Source organism: Neocloeon triangulifer, unplaced genomic scaffold (genome assembly GCF_031216515.1).
Source record: "Neocloeon triangulifer isolate White Clay Creek 2 clone unplaced genomic scaffold, ASM3121651v1 ptg000012l, whole genome shotgun sequence".
Taxonomy (NCBI): Eukaryota; Metazoa; Arthropoda; class Insecta; order Ephemeroptera; family Baetidae; genus Neocloeon; species Neocloeon triangulifer.
Genome location: NW_026775554.1, coordinates 3350732 through 3365207, shown reverse-complemented (window position 1 = coordinate 3365207; position 14476 = coordinate 3350732). Strand labels below are relative to the sequence as shown.

At 39.7% G+C, this 14476-nt stretch overlaps 4 protein-coding genes across 6 annotated transcripts; 2 read left to right on the top strand and 2 right to left on the bottom strand.

The window, feature by feature from the left end:
• The first annotated feature begins 41 nt into the window (after positions 1–41).
• On the top strand, positions 42–1656 carry LOC132196681 (COP9 signalosome complex subunit 7a). Of its 2 annotated transcripts, none has more exons than XM_059619482.1 (5): positions 42–170; positions 279–457; positions 847–1011; positions 1073–1381; positions 1436–1656. In XM_059619482.1, the coding sequence occupies exons 2-5, from the start codon at positions 287–289 to the stop codon at positions 1598–1600; spliced, it is 810 nt and encodes a 269-aa protein (XP_059475465.1). In that variant the 5' UTR covers positions 42–170; positions 279–286; the 3' UTR covers positions 1601–1656. The 2 variants fall into 2 exon arrangements, with proteins under 2 accessions (XP_059475465.1, XP_059475466.1); XM_059619483.1 differs by having other exon boundaries at positions 80–185.
• LOC132196679 (uncharacterized) lies at positions 1653–4510 on the bottom strand. Its single transcript, XM_059619480.1, has 9 exons — positions 4295–4510; positions 3662–4148; positions 3491–3606; positions 3239–3426; positions 3008–3183; positions 2732–2936; positions 2567–2677; positions 2288–2447; positions 1653–2233 (listed from the first exon to the last, which is right to left on the bottom strand). Exons 1-9 carry the CDS (start codon positions 4315–4317, stop codon positions 2101–2103), a joined length of 1599 nt encoding a protein of 532 aa, XP_059475463.1. The 5' UTR covers positions 4318–4510; the 3' UTR covers positions 1653–2100.
• A 96-nt stretch (positions 4511–4606) lies between these two features.
• Positions 4607–10721, top strand: LOC132196678 (GATOR complex protein MIOS-B). 2 transcript variants are annotated; one of them, XM_059619478.1, is made up of 13 exons: positions 4607–4911; positions 5361–5558; positions 5622–5867; positions 5928–6120; positions 6323–6704; positions 6756–6883; positions 6940–7274; positions 7330–7460; positions 7515–7653; positions 7716–7854; positions 7912–8125; positions 8182–8450; positions 10682–10721. In XM_059619478.1, the coding sequence occupies exons 1-13, from the start codon at positions 4791–4793 to the stop codon at positions 10704–10706; spliced, it is 2520 nt and encodes an 839-aa protein (XP_059475461.1). In that variant the 5' UTR covers positions 4607–4790; the 3' UTR covers positions 10707–10721. The 2 variants fall into 2 exon arrangements, with proteins under 2 accessions (XP_059475461.1, XP_059475462.1); XM_059619479.1 differs by lacking the exon at positions 10682–10721 and adding an exon at positions 10174–10195.
• On the bottom strand, positions 8558–14278 carry LOC132196680 (uncharacterized). The gene is made up of 8 exons (XM_059619481.1): positions 14036–14278; positions 11152–11183; positions 10679–10807; positions 10377–10605; positions 10191–10311; positions 9887–10062; positions 9573–9830; positions 8558–9442 (listed from the first exon to the last, which is right to left on the bottom strand). Exons 1-8 carry the CDS (start codon positions 14093–14095, stop codon positions 9158–9160), a joined length of 1290 nt encoding a protein of 429 aa, XP_059475464.1. The 5' UTR covers positions 14096–14278; the 3' UTR covers positions 8558–9157.
• Positions 14279–14476: the final 198 nt, after the last annotated feature.

Here is a 14476-nt window from a genome sequence, read left to right as displayed (position 1 = left end):
CTGCAGCTATGCCCAGCTATCCAATGAACTGCCGAGCTACACTATAGTCTATACATGACTGCCACCTACTGGAATTTTAGAAAAATTCAACAACAACAAACGAAAGACTGAAGAGAAAAAAGTAGCTATCACGAAATTTCAACTAAAAATCGTTAACGAAAGAGGGTTCTGTGAGTTTTTAAACTGTAAATTATATAAAATATTATAATTTAATAATTATTTTCAAAAAATTTGAATAATTTTGACTTGTAGTAATAATATAATCCACAAAATTCAAGGACCAAAGATGTTGACGGAGAAGGTCTCGCTTGGGTCAAGCAACTCTCCTGTGGAGCAGTTTGTACTTTTGGCTAAGAGTGCGAAAGGAGCTGGGGCTTGCGAATTAATCAAACAAGCTTTGGAGGCTCAAGGAGTTTACGTTTTTGGCGAACTTCTGGAAATGCCCCACATCACAGAGGTGAAGAGTTTGAAAAATTTCACGATTTTTGCCAAATAATTTTCAATTCTGGAAATAAAAAATTTAAATATTTAAAAGTAATAGTAAAAAATTAAATTTAAATAAATTTTTAAATAATTCACAAGGTGTGGAAATGGAAATTAAAATACATACATACAAAGTTGCTTTGTGCACTTGCCTTGTGTTGCAGCACACAAAATACTAGCATTGATACATAACATAAGATGAATATAAAATCATTATAATTAACTTCATATCACCAATTCAACTTTTGAAATTATATTATATTATTAGTATATTAAATACAATTATTAAATTGTTTTCTTTTTTTGTAGTTAAAAATTCTAAAGTTTATATTATGTTTAAACAATTGTTAATTGATACTTTAGCTGGAAAACACGGAGCACTCCAAATATCTTAACCTGCTGAAGCTCTTTGCTTATGGAACATACAGAGAATACTTGGCTCAGAAAGCTGACCTGCCCGAGCTGACCCCTGTTCAGCAGAAGAAGCTTAAACACCTCACCCTTGTCACAATGGCCACAGAGAAAAAGGTTTTTTTTTACTTATTTCCTGTTGTTGCTATATATTTACATATTTTAATTTTTGATGCAGTGCATACCATATACGGACCTCCTTCTTGAGTTGGACATTAAAAATGTGCGAGATCTTGAAGATCTGATCATAGAGGCAATCTACGCAGACATTATCCACGGCAAATTAGATCAAAAGGATAGCCAGCTGGAAGTTGATTTTGCCATTGGCAGAGACATCAGATTTGAGGATATTGGAACAATCGTGGACACCCTTCAGCAGTGGTGCGACTCTTGCGAGACTGTTTTGAGTTGCATCGAGACCCAAATCAACAGAGCCAACACCGATAAATCCAAAAGTCTCAAACACAAAGAGGTTATAGAGCAAGAGGTATGCAATTTTTTTTGTCCCCGTAACTTTTGAGTTAACATTTTGACATTGCAGGTTGCCAACATCAAGAAGACTTTGAAAAGCCAGACACAAGACGTGGACGAGGCAATGGCCACTGACACCCAAAGTGGATCTTCAGTTCAGGTTGACAAGACAAAGAAGACAGTCAAAGGCAGCCGCCTTAGAGGAAGTGGCAGCAAGTTTTGGCAGAAGTCTTGAATGTGTGATGTAAAACATAATAAATTAAGGTTAAAAATAAAAATCATTCTATTCGTATATAATGAGTATTTATTGCGCAAAGTGAAAATGAGTACCTTTGTGAAGTTGGCCACTTTAAAATATCAAACAAGTTACCATGTCTTTACTTAAAATTGGTTTTGTGTTCTGTGGAAATAAAGCAGGGATAAAAATCAAGTTCCAAATGGAACATCTTAAGCCTAACAGTTCAATATCAATATTATATTTCCTAAACAAATTGGAGCTCTAGGGCAATTTTTGAGAAATTTGGCTTAAATTTATACAATACTTAAAACACGTTTGGACAAAATGGGTGCATAAACTTAAGGTAAAATTTAACGTCTTTGATTTAAAATGAGAAATCTTCAACTGCAGCAGTTAAAAAAAAACAACCTCCTTTTTTAACAAGGCTGGCAATTGTTTGAACTGAATACTTTGATATTGTATTTTATACATTTCTGGCCAAATACCTTTTAGTCCTTTTACATAATGCTGCAACGGCCGAACACGCTTGACGAATCTGTTTTTGCATCATCCTCCTCACCGTCATCTTCACTGTCAGTTTCCTCCAAGATTTCTGGCTGAGGCAACTGACAAGTCGCAACCATCTCAAATCTTATCAGAAAATTTATTAAGAGCGTGTAATGGAAAATATTTTAAAGTTCCTACCCAATTTCTGACAAATCTGGACCACCGCAAACCCAAAGATCCAAATCTTCACCTCCACAAGCAACAACTAAGTAGTCCTGAAACATTGCTGCAGCAAGGGCGGTCATCTTATTTTTACCTCGGGCACTTCCCAAATAGGAGCCAGACGCAAGATTGTAAACTGAAATCAAATTTTTTTATAAATTTTTGGTTATGAAATGAATAATAAGTTAACAAATAAGATCATTTTTATAACTAAAATTCAGTTTTTTTAAACCTTTAAATTATTAAATGCCTTACAATGTAGATATGATTTCTCTTCATTAGAGGTGGTTACAATTATGAGGTCATCAGTAACTCCAAGAGCATCGACACTGTCTCCAGCTCCAGCTCGGAGCTTGCTAACAGATCCTGTTGCAAAAATATTTTGTTAAATCCAAATATATTATATTTTTTAATGTGTACCATTTATCCAGTTCATTTTCTTCACACTTCCTGATTGCATCCCAACAATTATGTTGTTTGTGTCACACAAAGCGAGCGATGACAAATTGCGTCGTGTATTTTCAATTGCATTTGACGTACGGTAGAGATTCAGCTTCTTGTCCTTAGCGGACCAAGTTTGCAAACAGCCGTGAAGGTCTCCACAAAAGATCTTTCCTGCAGCAGCCTTGAATTTCAAAAATTTTTAAATTGCATAATTGATTTCTTTTAGTTTGTAAAACAGACAAGACATCATACCTTCAATGAAATAACTGGGCAAGCAAAGGCAAGAACAGAGCTGAGAGTTTTGCCACTTTTGGTGTCAACAAGTTCCAGTTGGCCCTTTTCAGTTCCAAAAATTAGAAGAGCATCTGATGGAATGTAGGCAATGCAAGTGATGCCAGACGATAAGTCAAAGGACTTCATCAAATTGCCTAGAGGAACAAAATTATAGCGGACAAGAAATTTTTTGTTATTTTTATGGCCTACCAGATGGGATCTCCCATATTTTGGCAGAACCGTCCTTTGCACCACTAATAACAACGTTTCCGCTGTCCACAATTTCTCGTGAGGTTTCTCTGTCCAAAACGAGAACAGCACTTACAGCTTTCTTGCAGTTAAGCGAACAGATTTCCTTCTTGTTTACCAAATCCCAGGCCCTCACAGTTGTGTCATCACTGGGAAGAGGATAAAAATTAAATTATAATATAAGCACAACAAACTATGTGTCTCGAGTATTACCTGCCAGATACAAGGATGTTGTCTTTTATGTCAACTGCGTTCACTTTAAGAGTGTGGCCAATCATCTCCCTCAAACTGATTGCTCCTGGGCCCCATGGAAGGTTCACAGCAGGTTCCTGTGAAATTGATTCAATTAATTAAAACTTTTAATTTCATGCAGAGAATACATACGCCAGCTGGCTCCGGAACCTGCTCATCTTGTGATTCAGTGGGTTGATCTTCATCAAGTTTAAGTTCCATATTTTCTTCATCTTCAGTCTCGAGTGTCTCAGCCTTTCCAGCTTCCTCCGTCTGGTTTTGAGAGCCTCCAGCGATTTCAATGGTTGAAGGCCCATTTGCATCATCTTCAAAGATGGGATCCATTCCATTTTCAGCATCTTTTAAAGTCAACCCTGGGCTGTCACCTGAAGAGTGGCCATTTTCCCCATTTTCCTTGGGTAGGTGTCCGATACCGTCGACAGCGTCTCCAGTTGCAGAATTTCCATTTTGGTGCTCAAGATTCCCATTTCCATTTTGGTGTCCATTTTCACCAGTGGGATTTGGCGGCAAAGGAAGTTCGACAATTCCAGCATCTTCAATAATAATCAGAGGGACGTCTTCTGATTTGGCCTTCTTCGCCGGTTCCTGCTGGATCTCAGTCCATGGATTCTCACCGGCCCTGAAATTTGCATCATTTACTTACATAAAACATTCAGGTTACAAACAACGCGCAGCCATAAAGGAATCATTAAATCGACCTCAAGGACGCGAGAACAACATTATGTTTTGTGAATGCGTCGAGAAGATAATCAAAATAAAACTTGCCTTTCTGAGCTGCTCCTCTTCATCTTCAAGCTTTATTTGCTACTTCTGAATAGAATGCTTGACAATTTGTTTTCCAGGTCGGGCTTCTGAAGCGGAAGACAACTGGTTCGGCAAGAACGGCGCTTGTTTGGTTGACCTTAGAAAAGTGTGCGAAAAAAATTCGTGCAGCCGTAGCCGTGCATTCACTTGTCTTATCACCGAGCCGGCAAAGGGGCGACGAAGAGGGAGGGAGGGGGTGGAATGGTGGAGGAGAAATCCGGAGAAATCACTGGAGCGCGCCGATGATTGGTCGGTTTTGATGCGAGGCAAGAGAGGCAGACGGGGGAGTGGTTCAAAATTAAAGGGCCACCAAAACAAAACAGAAATATTTATGTATCCTAATTCTCTATTTAATTTTTGATTGTGCCCGAAAAACAAGCGATCGCGAACTTAAAGGAAACAGTGCTTGAATGCACGTCAAGCATTTTGCATAGGAAAGCTACATAACTTTCCCAACATGAATAGTTCAAGAATGGATATTCTTTGGGCACCGTCACACCCGGACAAATTCGTCACTTGGGGCACAGATATTTACTTGTACGAGGTTTCTATGCAAAGAGAAATGCCGAAGCCGTCATGTAAGATAATTATGCGGTGACAAATTACAAAATAGCAACCTTATATCATATGCAATTCTCTCAAGGATTTCATGTACGACCGTGATTAAACTTTTCAAACAAATCAAGTTCATAATTTTCCCATGCATTTGTATGTACTTGTGTCTGTAATGTTACTCCTCTGCGGTTTTCTTACTTAACCCATTACAATTATAGCCACAGACCTTAAAAATATAAAACACTGAGTTTTTAATTTAATCGTATTCATTAAAAATACATCATGCCTATAATTTCTTTCCCTCTTAAAATAACTATTACATTTTCACCTCAAAAGATTTATTTAAACATATCACAAGTCGAAATATATAAATTTTTGGCTGTTTTATTTAAATTTATATCGATTACTTGATTGAACTGAAAACAAATAGCATCACACAACTGATACAGAGTAACTTAAGATGATTGATTAGCTTTCAGGATATCAGCTTTTGCCAGTGCAAACCTTGTCTCGACCATCACCAACCTCCAGTATATCAAATGTGTGGCAATACACCCACACACAGCCAGAGAGATTCTCATGGCTGCCGGATTGGCAAACGGCAAAGTCGCTTTGACTGCCTTCGGACCTGTTGAATTTGATGCAAAGGGATTATCTGGAAAAGAATTAAGTACATAAAAATCTGTGATAGAATTGTGTGCATTCATTAATTATAAATTTTTTATAATTCAAGGTCCGAAACACGCAAGGCAGTGCAATGCAGTGGCTTGGAATCCAGTTGAAAGATCATTGTTGGTGTCAGGCCTGGACAAACACCGTGGTGACCACTCGGTTCTTTTATGGGATGCCGTTAAATCGCCACAGAAACCTGTGGCAGAGTTTGGGTTGTCAGAAGTTATCCATTCTCTTGCTTGGGTTCAACAAAATGTCATTGCTGTCGGGATGAATAACAAGAATATAAAGATCATAGACATACGAGGTAACTTAAATTAAAGCTTAAAACTTTTATCATGACTAAAAACGCGCTGCAACTTTACAGAAGGAGCAAAGGTCGTTCCGAGCACATCAACAAAATCTGTCTACGGAATTGCAGTCGACCCCCACAATGACAAGCACATCGCCTCTTGTTTTGAAAATCAAATCACTATTTGGGACATCCGCAACTTTGAAAAACCAATCGTAACCGTAACTCAGTCAAAACCTGTTGCAAAACTCTCATGGTGCCCAACAAGGTAATTTATTTGCATGCTTCTATTGTATCCATCGCATCATAAAAGTAAAGAGAGATTATAATAAAAAAAAAAAATCAGTTGCCTAGTCCTTAACACTGAAAATAAAGAGAGCTAAATTTCAAAAAAATTCAGTTGCTTAGTCCTTTGCATTGCAAAAATATTCAAAGATTTATTTATTTAATTTTACTTATTTTCATTCCAGACACAACTTGTTGGGTACCTTGAACAGGGATAGTTCATCACTATGTCTTTACGATGTCCAGCATGCAATTGTGGGAGATGAAGAAGAAACAGCTGCGATCGAAAGATTTGTCACTCCGGGACAAGCGGAAGTTGGCCTTGCGTCTTTTTGCTGGCATCCACAGCATGAAAACCGGCTTATTGCCGTGTCTCAGTCAGGAAGGATTCACGATTATACTGTGGCAGAAAGAGTGACTCTCAACTTTTCGCCGTCAATGCACTTAGTCAGAACTGTTGGACGAAGGACCCTGAAGGTGATAGACGAATCAAACTCCATGTATAAAAACATCGATGACATTGCTAATAAGATGAAGCAGAGGGCTCTATCAGACTATGGCCTGATGGTAAAAGGAATAATTTAGTCACACTTTTTTATAATACTGATTATTTAATAGGCTGATTTAAAAGAAAACGGAGATTTGGCTAATGACGAAGGTTTGAAAAGACTTTGGTATTGGCTCGGAAATCATCAGACCAATTTATCAGAAGAGAGCTCATCAGAAAATAGCCATCCAGGTGTTCGGTGAGAATTAAAAATAAAACTATTATGATTATTAGAAAAAAAAAATTACAATACAGATCAGTGTTGAAACTGGAAGGCAGCACCCCTAATGCAACCTGCCCTCGCTCTGACACGGTTTATATTCCTTGGAATGACATAAACACAACGAGCGCCTGCACTTATCGAAGCGAGGAGAGAAAAGAGGCACTTCAGTTGTGCGGATGGCCTGTTCAGGGAAGTCGAGAGGAAGTCATTCAGTTTATCAATCAATTGGAAGAAGACGGATTTCCCACGCGAGCAGCCGCAATTGCCATATTTCATTTGCACATCCGTCTTGCAATTGACCTTTTGAACCGCAGCGCTTCTAAGGGGGCTCAGGGCAGCTTGCAGATTGTAGCCATGGCACTTTCAGGTAAAATTTAGCGACTGAAAATAATAAAAAAAAATCTTAACAAAAACAACTTCAGGTTATTCCGACGACAAAAGTAGTATCTGGAGAGATTTGTGCCAGCCTACAAAAACAAATTTGAATGATCCTAATTTGAGGGCCATGTTTGCTTTCCTGACTGCAGACAAAGAAAACTTTGATTCAGTCTTGGTAAATTGAATTTTACTTTAATTTGTGTGTAAAATTAAATACTTTTGATTTTAGTATGAGTCTGGAATGGCAGTAGAAGACAGGGTTGCGTTTGCCCTAACATTTTTGTCCGATCTGAAACTTTCGGAATACATTTCTAAGCTCACTACTCAACTAACGGCAGATGGAGATTTAGCCGGACTTATATTGACTGGTAAATATAACGTCTTGATCCTGAAAATATATTTCGATACAAATTAAAATTTTATCACATAGGTACAAGCATTGACGGATTAGACTTGTTGCAGCGTTACTTAGACATTACAGGAGACATTCAGAGTGTCTGCATGCTTGTTATGAGAACATTCTCTGCAAGTCTCATGCAAAATGAGCGTGTTCAAGACTGGCTAGAAGCGTAAGAAATTAACTCTGGACCAAACATTTAATATTTAATTATTCAACATATTTCCAGATATCGGAGTTTACTGAACAGTTGGAAATTGTGGACCCAGAGAGCACTTTTTGATGTTGAGCTGAGTCAATGCCAGACCAACGTGAAGCAACCAAAGCAGCAAGTCTACGTCTCATGCAATTTTTGTGGAAAAAGCATTTCAGCCTTTGTCAACAATGTGCTTCGAAACCGAATGGCAAGATTGGGTTCGTCATCTAGTAATAATAAATTTAAGGTAAATATTCCATTGTATATTAGAATAGTGCTCTGTATTAATATTTTTCCATTTAGATATCATCATGTCCAAATTGTCGGAAGCCTCTGCCTCGATGCGCCATATGCTTGGTCCACATGGGTACACCTTCTGGAGCAAGGTCGTTGGGCCGAATGCCCCAAGATGAAAAATTATCCGAATTTTCCTCCTGGTTCACTTGGTGTCAAACTTGTCGGCACGGAGGTCATGTGAACCACATGAGCCAATGGTTTCGAGAACACCAAGAGTGTCCAGTCACTGCGTGCACCTGCCGCTGCATGAGTCTTGATGCTGTTGCACCACTAAGGTAAAATGATCGTTTTCCGAAATAAACCAAATGCGATTCGCGTCGTTGCAAAAATTATTGTCATAAGAGGGTTTGATTTAAATCAACAGGCCAGTTTAGAAGTTGAAATTTTATTGCACGCCTTTAAATTTTCTTTTCTAACAAGTAACAATAGGACATGCATACAACACCACAAATTTATATCATTTCATCTTTGTGATTTCTACAGTTTCGTACTTGCTTTTCGATGACTTGAGGTCTAAAAAGTTACTTCAAACATATGCTTTTGTATCATAATAATCTCAAAGAATCGACGTAAGTGTGAAATTATGAACTGCGCTTACAGATTTGAGGTACCTTACATTATCTTAGTAACAACTAAACGCTAAGCCTTTCTAAGCGCTCAAATCCAACTCACTCTTAAAAATGAATGTTTAAGATTTGGCAAAATCTGCCTTGAAAATTTGCAAATCTTAAATACAAACTGCGGCCTCTTCTCGTCTTGTGAGACTACCTGACTTAATTCCACAACAGTGAGCGACATTATTATGTTAAAAAAGGTTTTATAATACAAGAAAATCTTCTCAAATCCGCCCACACAAAACTCAGCGCATCTCTCTCCTGCTAAAAATGCTGCAGGTATAGTCTTTGGGGGGACTTTGTCGAGAAAATTTCAATCACTGATCTCACTTTGAGTGGCAAGAGCTTTAGGTCGGTCGGTGCCAGAACTACCTTGGCGCAAAATCCTCAGCGTTCATTTCGGCGTCTTCGTCCTCGGAACTGTCCTCCAGCAAAGGACTGCTGCCCTCGCGGCCGGTGTGCACTGTTAGGAGGGGTGGCGCCAAATGGGTGCTTGGAGTTGTGGGTGCCGATCGGGAAGAGACGCTGCCAAAACCAAGGCTGCTGGGCGGCAAAGCGTTTCGCGGTGAGGTCAGGGACAGCCAGCTCGCCCTGCGCGATCGCTTTGGTTGCAGAAGTGGAGGGTTTCCTTGGCTTAGGGGCGTGTAGCCACTCTAATTAATAAGAGACGCAAAGTCACATGAGAGAATTGACAATCCAAACTTAATTAAAAAAAGAAACTCAACAATAATGTCAGGTAAAAGCTTTTTTAGATGATATAAATCAATTAAAAAAAAAACATACTTTAGAATGGCTGGGCCAAGGTGTGCGACTTTTCTGCGATGCAACTTCCTGCTCGTTGTCCCCGTACTCGACTGGTGAAACGGGGGTTGCGGTCGGCAAGGCCTGAATTTTGTCCAAAAGGGCGCGCAATTCGGCCGCTTCTTCGTGCAGCTCTTGGGGTCCATCGCAAGAATCCAGAGGCAGGAAGAGTCTGTTGTTTCCTGTGGGAGTCGTAGCTTGCGGAGGGGAAACTGGGGTGCCGAGTCCAAGACTGCTGACCTGAAAGTATTATGGTCTTTCTTTAGTGAGAATTAATCAATTAATTGGACTGTTACTTCTGAGCCTGACAATCCTCCAAAGTCAGTGACACAACATGATGGCAGCATTAAAGATGAGGGTGGTGGAGAAGGTGCTGCGCTTGGTGGGGCTTGACCTGGATAAGGGGGTGGCACGTCGGCGCACATAAAGGCCGAATTTAGGCTGTCCACGGTGCTTGCTGCCGAGAGTGAACCTGAGAATTTTTCAATTATTTATTTTGAAAGTTTAACCAAGAATTCCATCAATTGAAATAATTTAAATTTCTTAACTTTAAATATCAAAATAATTTTTATAATTTGAAAAGCAGTTGAAGTTTCTTACCGACAGGACGAACAAGGTAGTTTCTGAAGTACTGCACCATTAGGCAGCTACCAGGCACACTCTTCCCTTGATCACCCCCAAAACTGATAACCAAAGGGTACAAATCGGGCTTCGCTGTCACCTGAAGATGAAATTAAAAATTTTAATATTTACAAAAAGAAAAAGAAAATATTTAAAAATTTTAACCTCGTTGTAAGGTGGCGGAGAATGGTGAAATGAGTTACTCCGACTGTAGTTGGGAGGTGCGTAGTAAGTTGTGCCCGATTCCGAGCTCATGTCGTCGTTTCTGTTAGACTCAGAATCACACTGCTGGCAGCAATAGCAGCATCCCTGGCAGTAGCGGATAATGGACCGGCGGCGCCGCCAAATTGAGCATCCAACCAGGAACAGGACAGCGATGGCTGTGACCACCGCCCTTAAAATTTAATCAGATTTTAGTAAATCTGTAAATCATTGTCAAAATTGATGATAATATAATATATATTCACCAGAAATGCCAGTGGTTCCAAAAGATAACGTTGAGGAGGCTGGTCGGAGGAACTGGAGGCCGATAAATAGGGGGTGTGTAAACGTTGTAGCAGCAGCCGCCGGTGCAGCACTCCTTAGGCGGTGCACAACTGCAACAAATTATATTATTTGGAAATTTCCTGAATTTCTATATTGCTGCTAATAAACTAAGCAGAAATATTTTTTTTCAATTTGAAATAAATATAAAGAGTTATTTTTAGTGAAAGGGTTTAATTCCTGTTTTTTCTTTAACTGGAAATTGAAAGAAATTTAATATGAGAGTGACAAATAACTGATTGTAGCAAAACGAGATACTTAAAAAAAATTGGACTTGTCTCGATGTTGAAATTTCTTGGCTTTATTTTATTTGAAGCCAAGAATCATTGCACTTCTAAAGACAACCTTGGAACGTGCGCCTAATGAAACTAATAAAATACATCCAAGCAATACTTACTAGTGGCCACCATCACAGTATTTGGCCGCGGCCTGCAACAGATAATTATCGGGGAGTTAGATTATATCAGCGAAAGATTAATTGGGCCAGATGTAACGACACGCGGGGTTGAGGGTTACAATTTGGGTTACAGCGAAGGCGAGTTTTAATTATTTGAAGTAGCTCACGGACTCTTACATGGGCGTACGTTGTAGTATAAAATAGAATATAGCGTGCTGGGTGCTCGCCGTGGCGCACTCTCTGTCATATACAAAAAGCGAAAGAGCGCCACTACACTTGAAACAATAAGGAAAATTAAAACGATTAAAAATCTCAGCGCAGCGCCTCCAGCCTAAGGATAATAACAATAACAAACAGAAGTTTACTTGCATGAGCACGTACTCTTAATGCTCCGCCGCGCCGCCTTGTACATTTCAAATCGGCGCACGTACCTTCGAATGTGTGCACGTTCGCTGCGCGGGGTACCAATTGGTGCCACGATATTCGCCCCCGATCATTTTTGACCCGGCGCGCTGCGATAAACTGTCAACCCATAAGAGGATATCAAAATTTTCTGCCTGGCATTATTGGGTCACCTGACAAAGGCTGAAAACTAAATTACCATAGGAACGTAATAACATTAATTTTAAAAATTAGCATAGACTTTGGATTCAGCAAGAATAAAAAAAAATCATTGAAATATCAGAGTGATTAGTTGTAGCTAAAAGTTTATGCCTCAAATTTTTGTGAGAATCAGAAAAAAATTCTACAAAGCCATAAGTCAGTTTTTAGAATAGTTAACTAATCACGCGAAATAATTTATATTAGTTCAAAAGGATTTTTTTAAACAGCGTATACAAAATTTAAAAAATTGACAAATAAATTAGAAAAATTAAACAGGATTCAAGAATATTTTTGCTTTTTTCTCCTTCTCTCCAACTTTTTCAATTTTATTTAGCCCTTCTAAGGCTCGAACGTGTGTATGTTTTCAGGCGGCGCAATAAATTTGATTTTTCCTGGGAAGATGGAAAATTTGCTCCCTCGACACACTTATTTATTTTCTCTTCCTACACATAAAGAACGGCACGTAGGGCACTAGGGGTTGGTTGTGAGTATATGCGTCGTGCGAAATGCATCCGGCTGAATGAGAAAGAGAGACTCTTTTGCTCGTTGGGAGTATCGATCGCTCTTTACCCGCTTTGGCAATAGCTGAGAGCATATAAATAATATCCATCCAGAGGGCGAAGATATAAGGCAAAAGCGTCTTTCTTTACTTTGGGCCAAAGCAGGCTGGGCGCGCGACAAGATCGAGCCAAGCACATAAAAAGCAGCGGTCTTCGCTCACTGCGAAAAAGCACCGCTTTTTTGTGTAATGATCCAGAGCGGCGGTGGTGTAGAAGCAGCAGAGAGTGCTGCAAGATTGCAGCAGAGGCTCAAACAAAAAGCGGAGAGGTCAAGACTACTAACGAAATTCACGCGCGAAGAAAGAGAGCAAGTTGGCGAAACACGATTCAAGATTATCGTCTGCCGAGAGTTCAAGAAAGTCAAACCTGGCTCCACTCTGATTGCGGCTGAGTGAGAAGAAAAGTCGCGAGGCGCGAGAACAGTTTGAAGGAAAGAAAAAGTTTTTCCTTTTACGTTGGTGATGCTCGATTTGCTGGAAAGAAACTATAGTGGGAAAACCAGCAAATTTTTAAGTTTTAAATATACCAATTTAGAATTGATTTCCTTAATAATTTGAATTTTTCTCAATGATATTTATGTAGATATAAAAAAAAATGGTAGAACGGTGTTGAAACATATAGGGATCAGTGGTATGTCCCGCGGCTCTTTGATGCCTTCACAAAAGGCTTCAGCAATCAGCTTAGAGTGTTTTTGTCTTTTCATTCGGAAATTATTATTAATCGCTCTCAAGGGTGATTTATCGTGTGATTAAAATAAACCATTAAAAAATTCAGTAGCCAGGCAATGTTACTTTAGATGAGGGTGTTAAAATAATTTTTCTACGCTACGTTGTTGTTGAACTGGGGGTTGGATGGAGGCTTTGACACACAAATCAATATCGCTAACGCGTCAACTTTGCTCTTGCCCGTGTTGTGATGGGTGATGTAAATGTCAAACTCCACCATCGCACTCTCGTGGGATGGAACGGCGAATTTCCAATATTATTCTAGTCGCATTGTTCATGTGGCTTCTCTGAGCCACCTTTTTATTTCTTTCAAATAAAGTCACTATAAAATTCTGTTAAAAAGTGTTTGTTGTGACGACGCCGAGATTTGTCGGTGACGAGAAGTGCCTGCAAGAGAAACACTGCAAGGCATGTAAGCTGGGGCGCGAAGGACAACTTTATACACATCCATAAAAAGCTAATGCACTTTCTTGCAAATGTCACTTTAAAATGTCAGTCAAAATTAGTGAAGTCCCATGAGAGTTGTTAGTTTTATTGCTAGTATTTTATTTTTTATACCACTACTGGAAAGAAGAAATCTGAATTGGCTGAATTCGTAATAATCCTTTAAAAATGTTTGAACATTGATTGAAAAATCTCTTTAAAAATATTATTTTTTTCTCTTAATAAAGAAAATTAGGTGAAAATAAAACATAAAGACGTAGTAAGGAGAGAACAGAAAAATAAACTAGTTGACACAAATTGCTCTGTAAAGGGAAACGAGTTCACAAGCAGAATAAGGAACAACAAGGAAATGTCAACGGATGCAAACAACGCAGGGAAGAGATGCGTAGGCGTCGAAATAACTTCTTCCATTTGAGAACAAAAGATGCAAAGTTTGCACAAACAAAACCTCTCTAACAACGAGCAGAATGGAATATCGCGTATAAAGTCGATTTTTGCATCATTCGGGAAAATTATTTTGCGCTTGAATATACGTGCCCTAAATAAAAGTACCTTGCTGGCAGTTAGGAGCGAGAGAGTGGCGATTGCCAGTGTCGCGGTGGCCAACATCATGTAGACGACGATTTGGCACTGCTGCGAATTTGCTGCTCGGCGGCCGATGGGGGGACGCGGAGGCGGCCACTCGTCGCTGCGGGCCTCCACGGGGGCATGTCGGCCACCGAATTTTCACTTTGCAAAACAAGCTAGTGGAGCAAACGGCGTTTGTTGTTTGCGGATCGCGGCTGCACGCTGAGGGAGGCCCGCACTGCTGCTGCTGCTACCCCGAGTTCGATCTCGTGCCCCTGAAAGCAGGCAGGCCGCGCAACCGCATTCGACCCCCGATTGTTAGAGAGCAGTTCACGCATCCCTCGGCTAATGGGCCGGACGGAAAGGAATTTTAGCCGTACACACACATTCACACGTAGAGCAAAATAACAAACGCTCAAATCGCCT

Bases quoted from the DNA above. Each gene is read 5' to 3' on its own strand.
- LOC132196680 (XM_059619481.1), bottom strand. From the start codon at position 14,095: ATGATGTTGGCCACCGCGACACTGGCAATCGCCACTCTCTCGCTCCTA. The intron at 10,606-10,678 runs GTGAATATATAT...TTAAATTTTAAG, and splicing joins TGGAACCACTGGCATTTCTG to GGCGGTGGTCACAGCCATCG. The intron at 10,312-10,376 runs GTTAAAATTTTT...TTTCATCTTCAG, and splicing joins CTCCGCCACCTTACAACGAG to GTGACAGCGAAGCCCGATTT.
- LOC132196681 (XM_059619482.1), top strand. From the start codon at position 287: ATGTTGACGGAGAAGGTCTCGCTTGGGTCAAGCAACTCTCCTGTGGAG. The intron at 458-846 runs GTGAAGAGTTTG...TTGATACTTTAG, and splicing joins AAATGCCCCACATCACAGAG to CTGGAAAACACGGAGCACTC. The intron at 1,012-1,072 runs GTTTTTTTTTAC...TTTTTGATGCAG, and splicing joins CAATGGCCACAGAGAAAAAG to TGCATACCATATACGGACCT.
- LOC132196678 (XM_059619478.1), top strand. From the start codon at position 4,791: ATGAATAGTTCAAGAATGGATATTCTTTGGGCACCGTCACACCCGGAC. The intron at 6,121-6,322 runs GTAATTTATTTG...TTTTCATTCCAG, and splicing joins CTCTCATGGTGCCCAACAAG to ACACAACTTGTTGGGTACCT. The intron at 7,461-7,514 runs GTAAATTGAATT...TTTTGATTTTAG, and splicing joins AAAACTTTGATTCAGTCTTG to TATGAGTCTGGAATGGCAGT.
- LOC132196679 (XM_059619480.1), bottom strand. From the start codon at position 4,317: ATGAAGAGGAGCAGCTCAGAAAG. The intron at 3,427-3,490 runs GTAATACTCGAG...TCCTCTTCCCAG, and splicing joins AACATCCTTGTATCTGGCAG to TGATGACACAACTGTGAGGG. The intron at 2,937-3,007 runs GTATGATGTCTT...TTGAAATTCAAG, and splicing joins GCCCAGTTATTTCATTGAAG to GCTGCTGCAGGAAAGATCTT.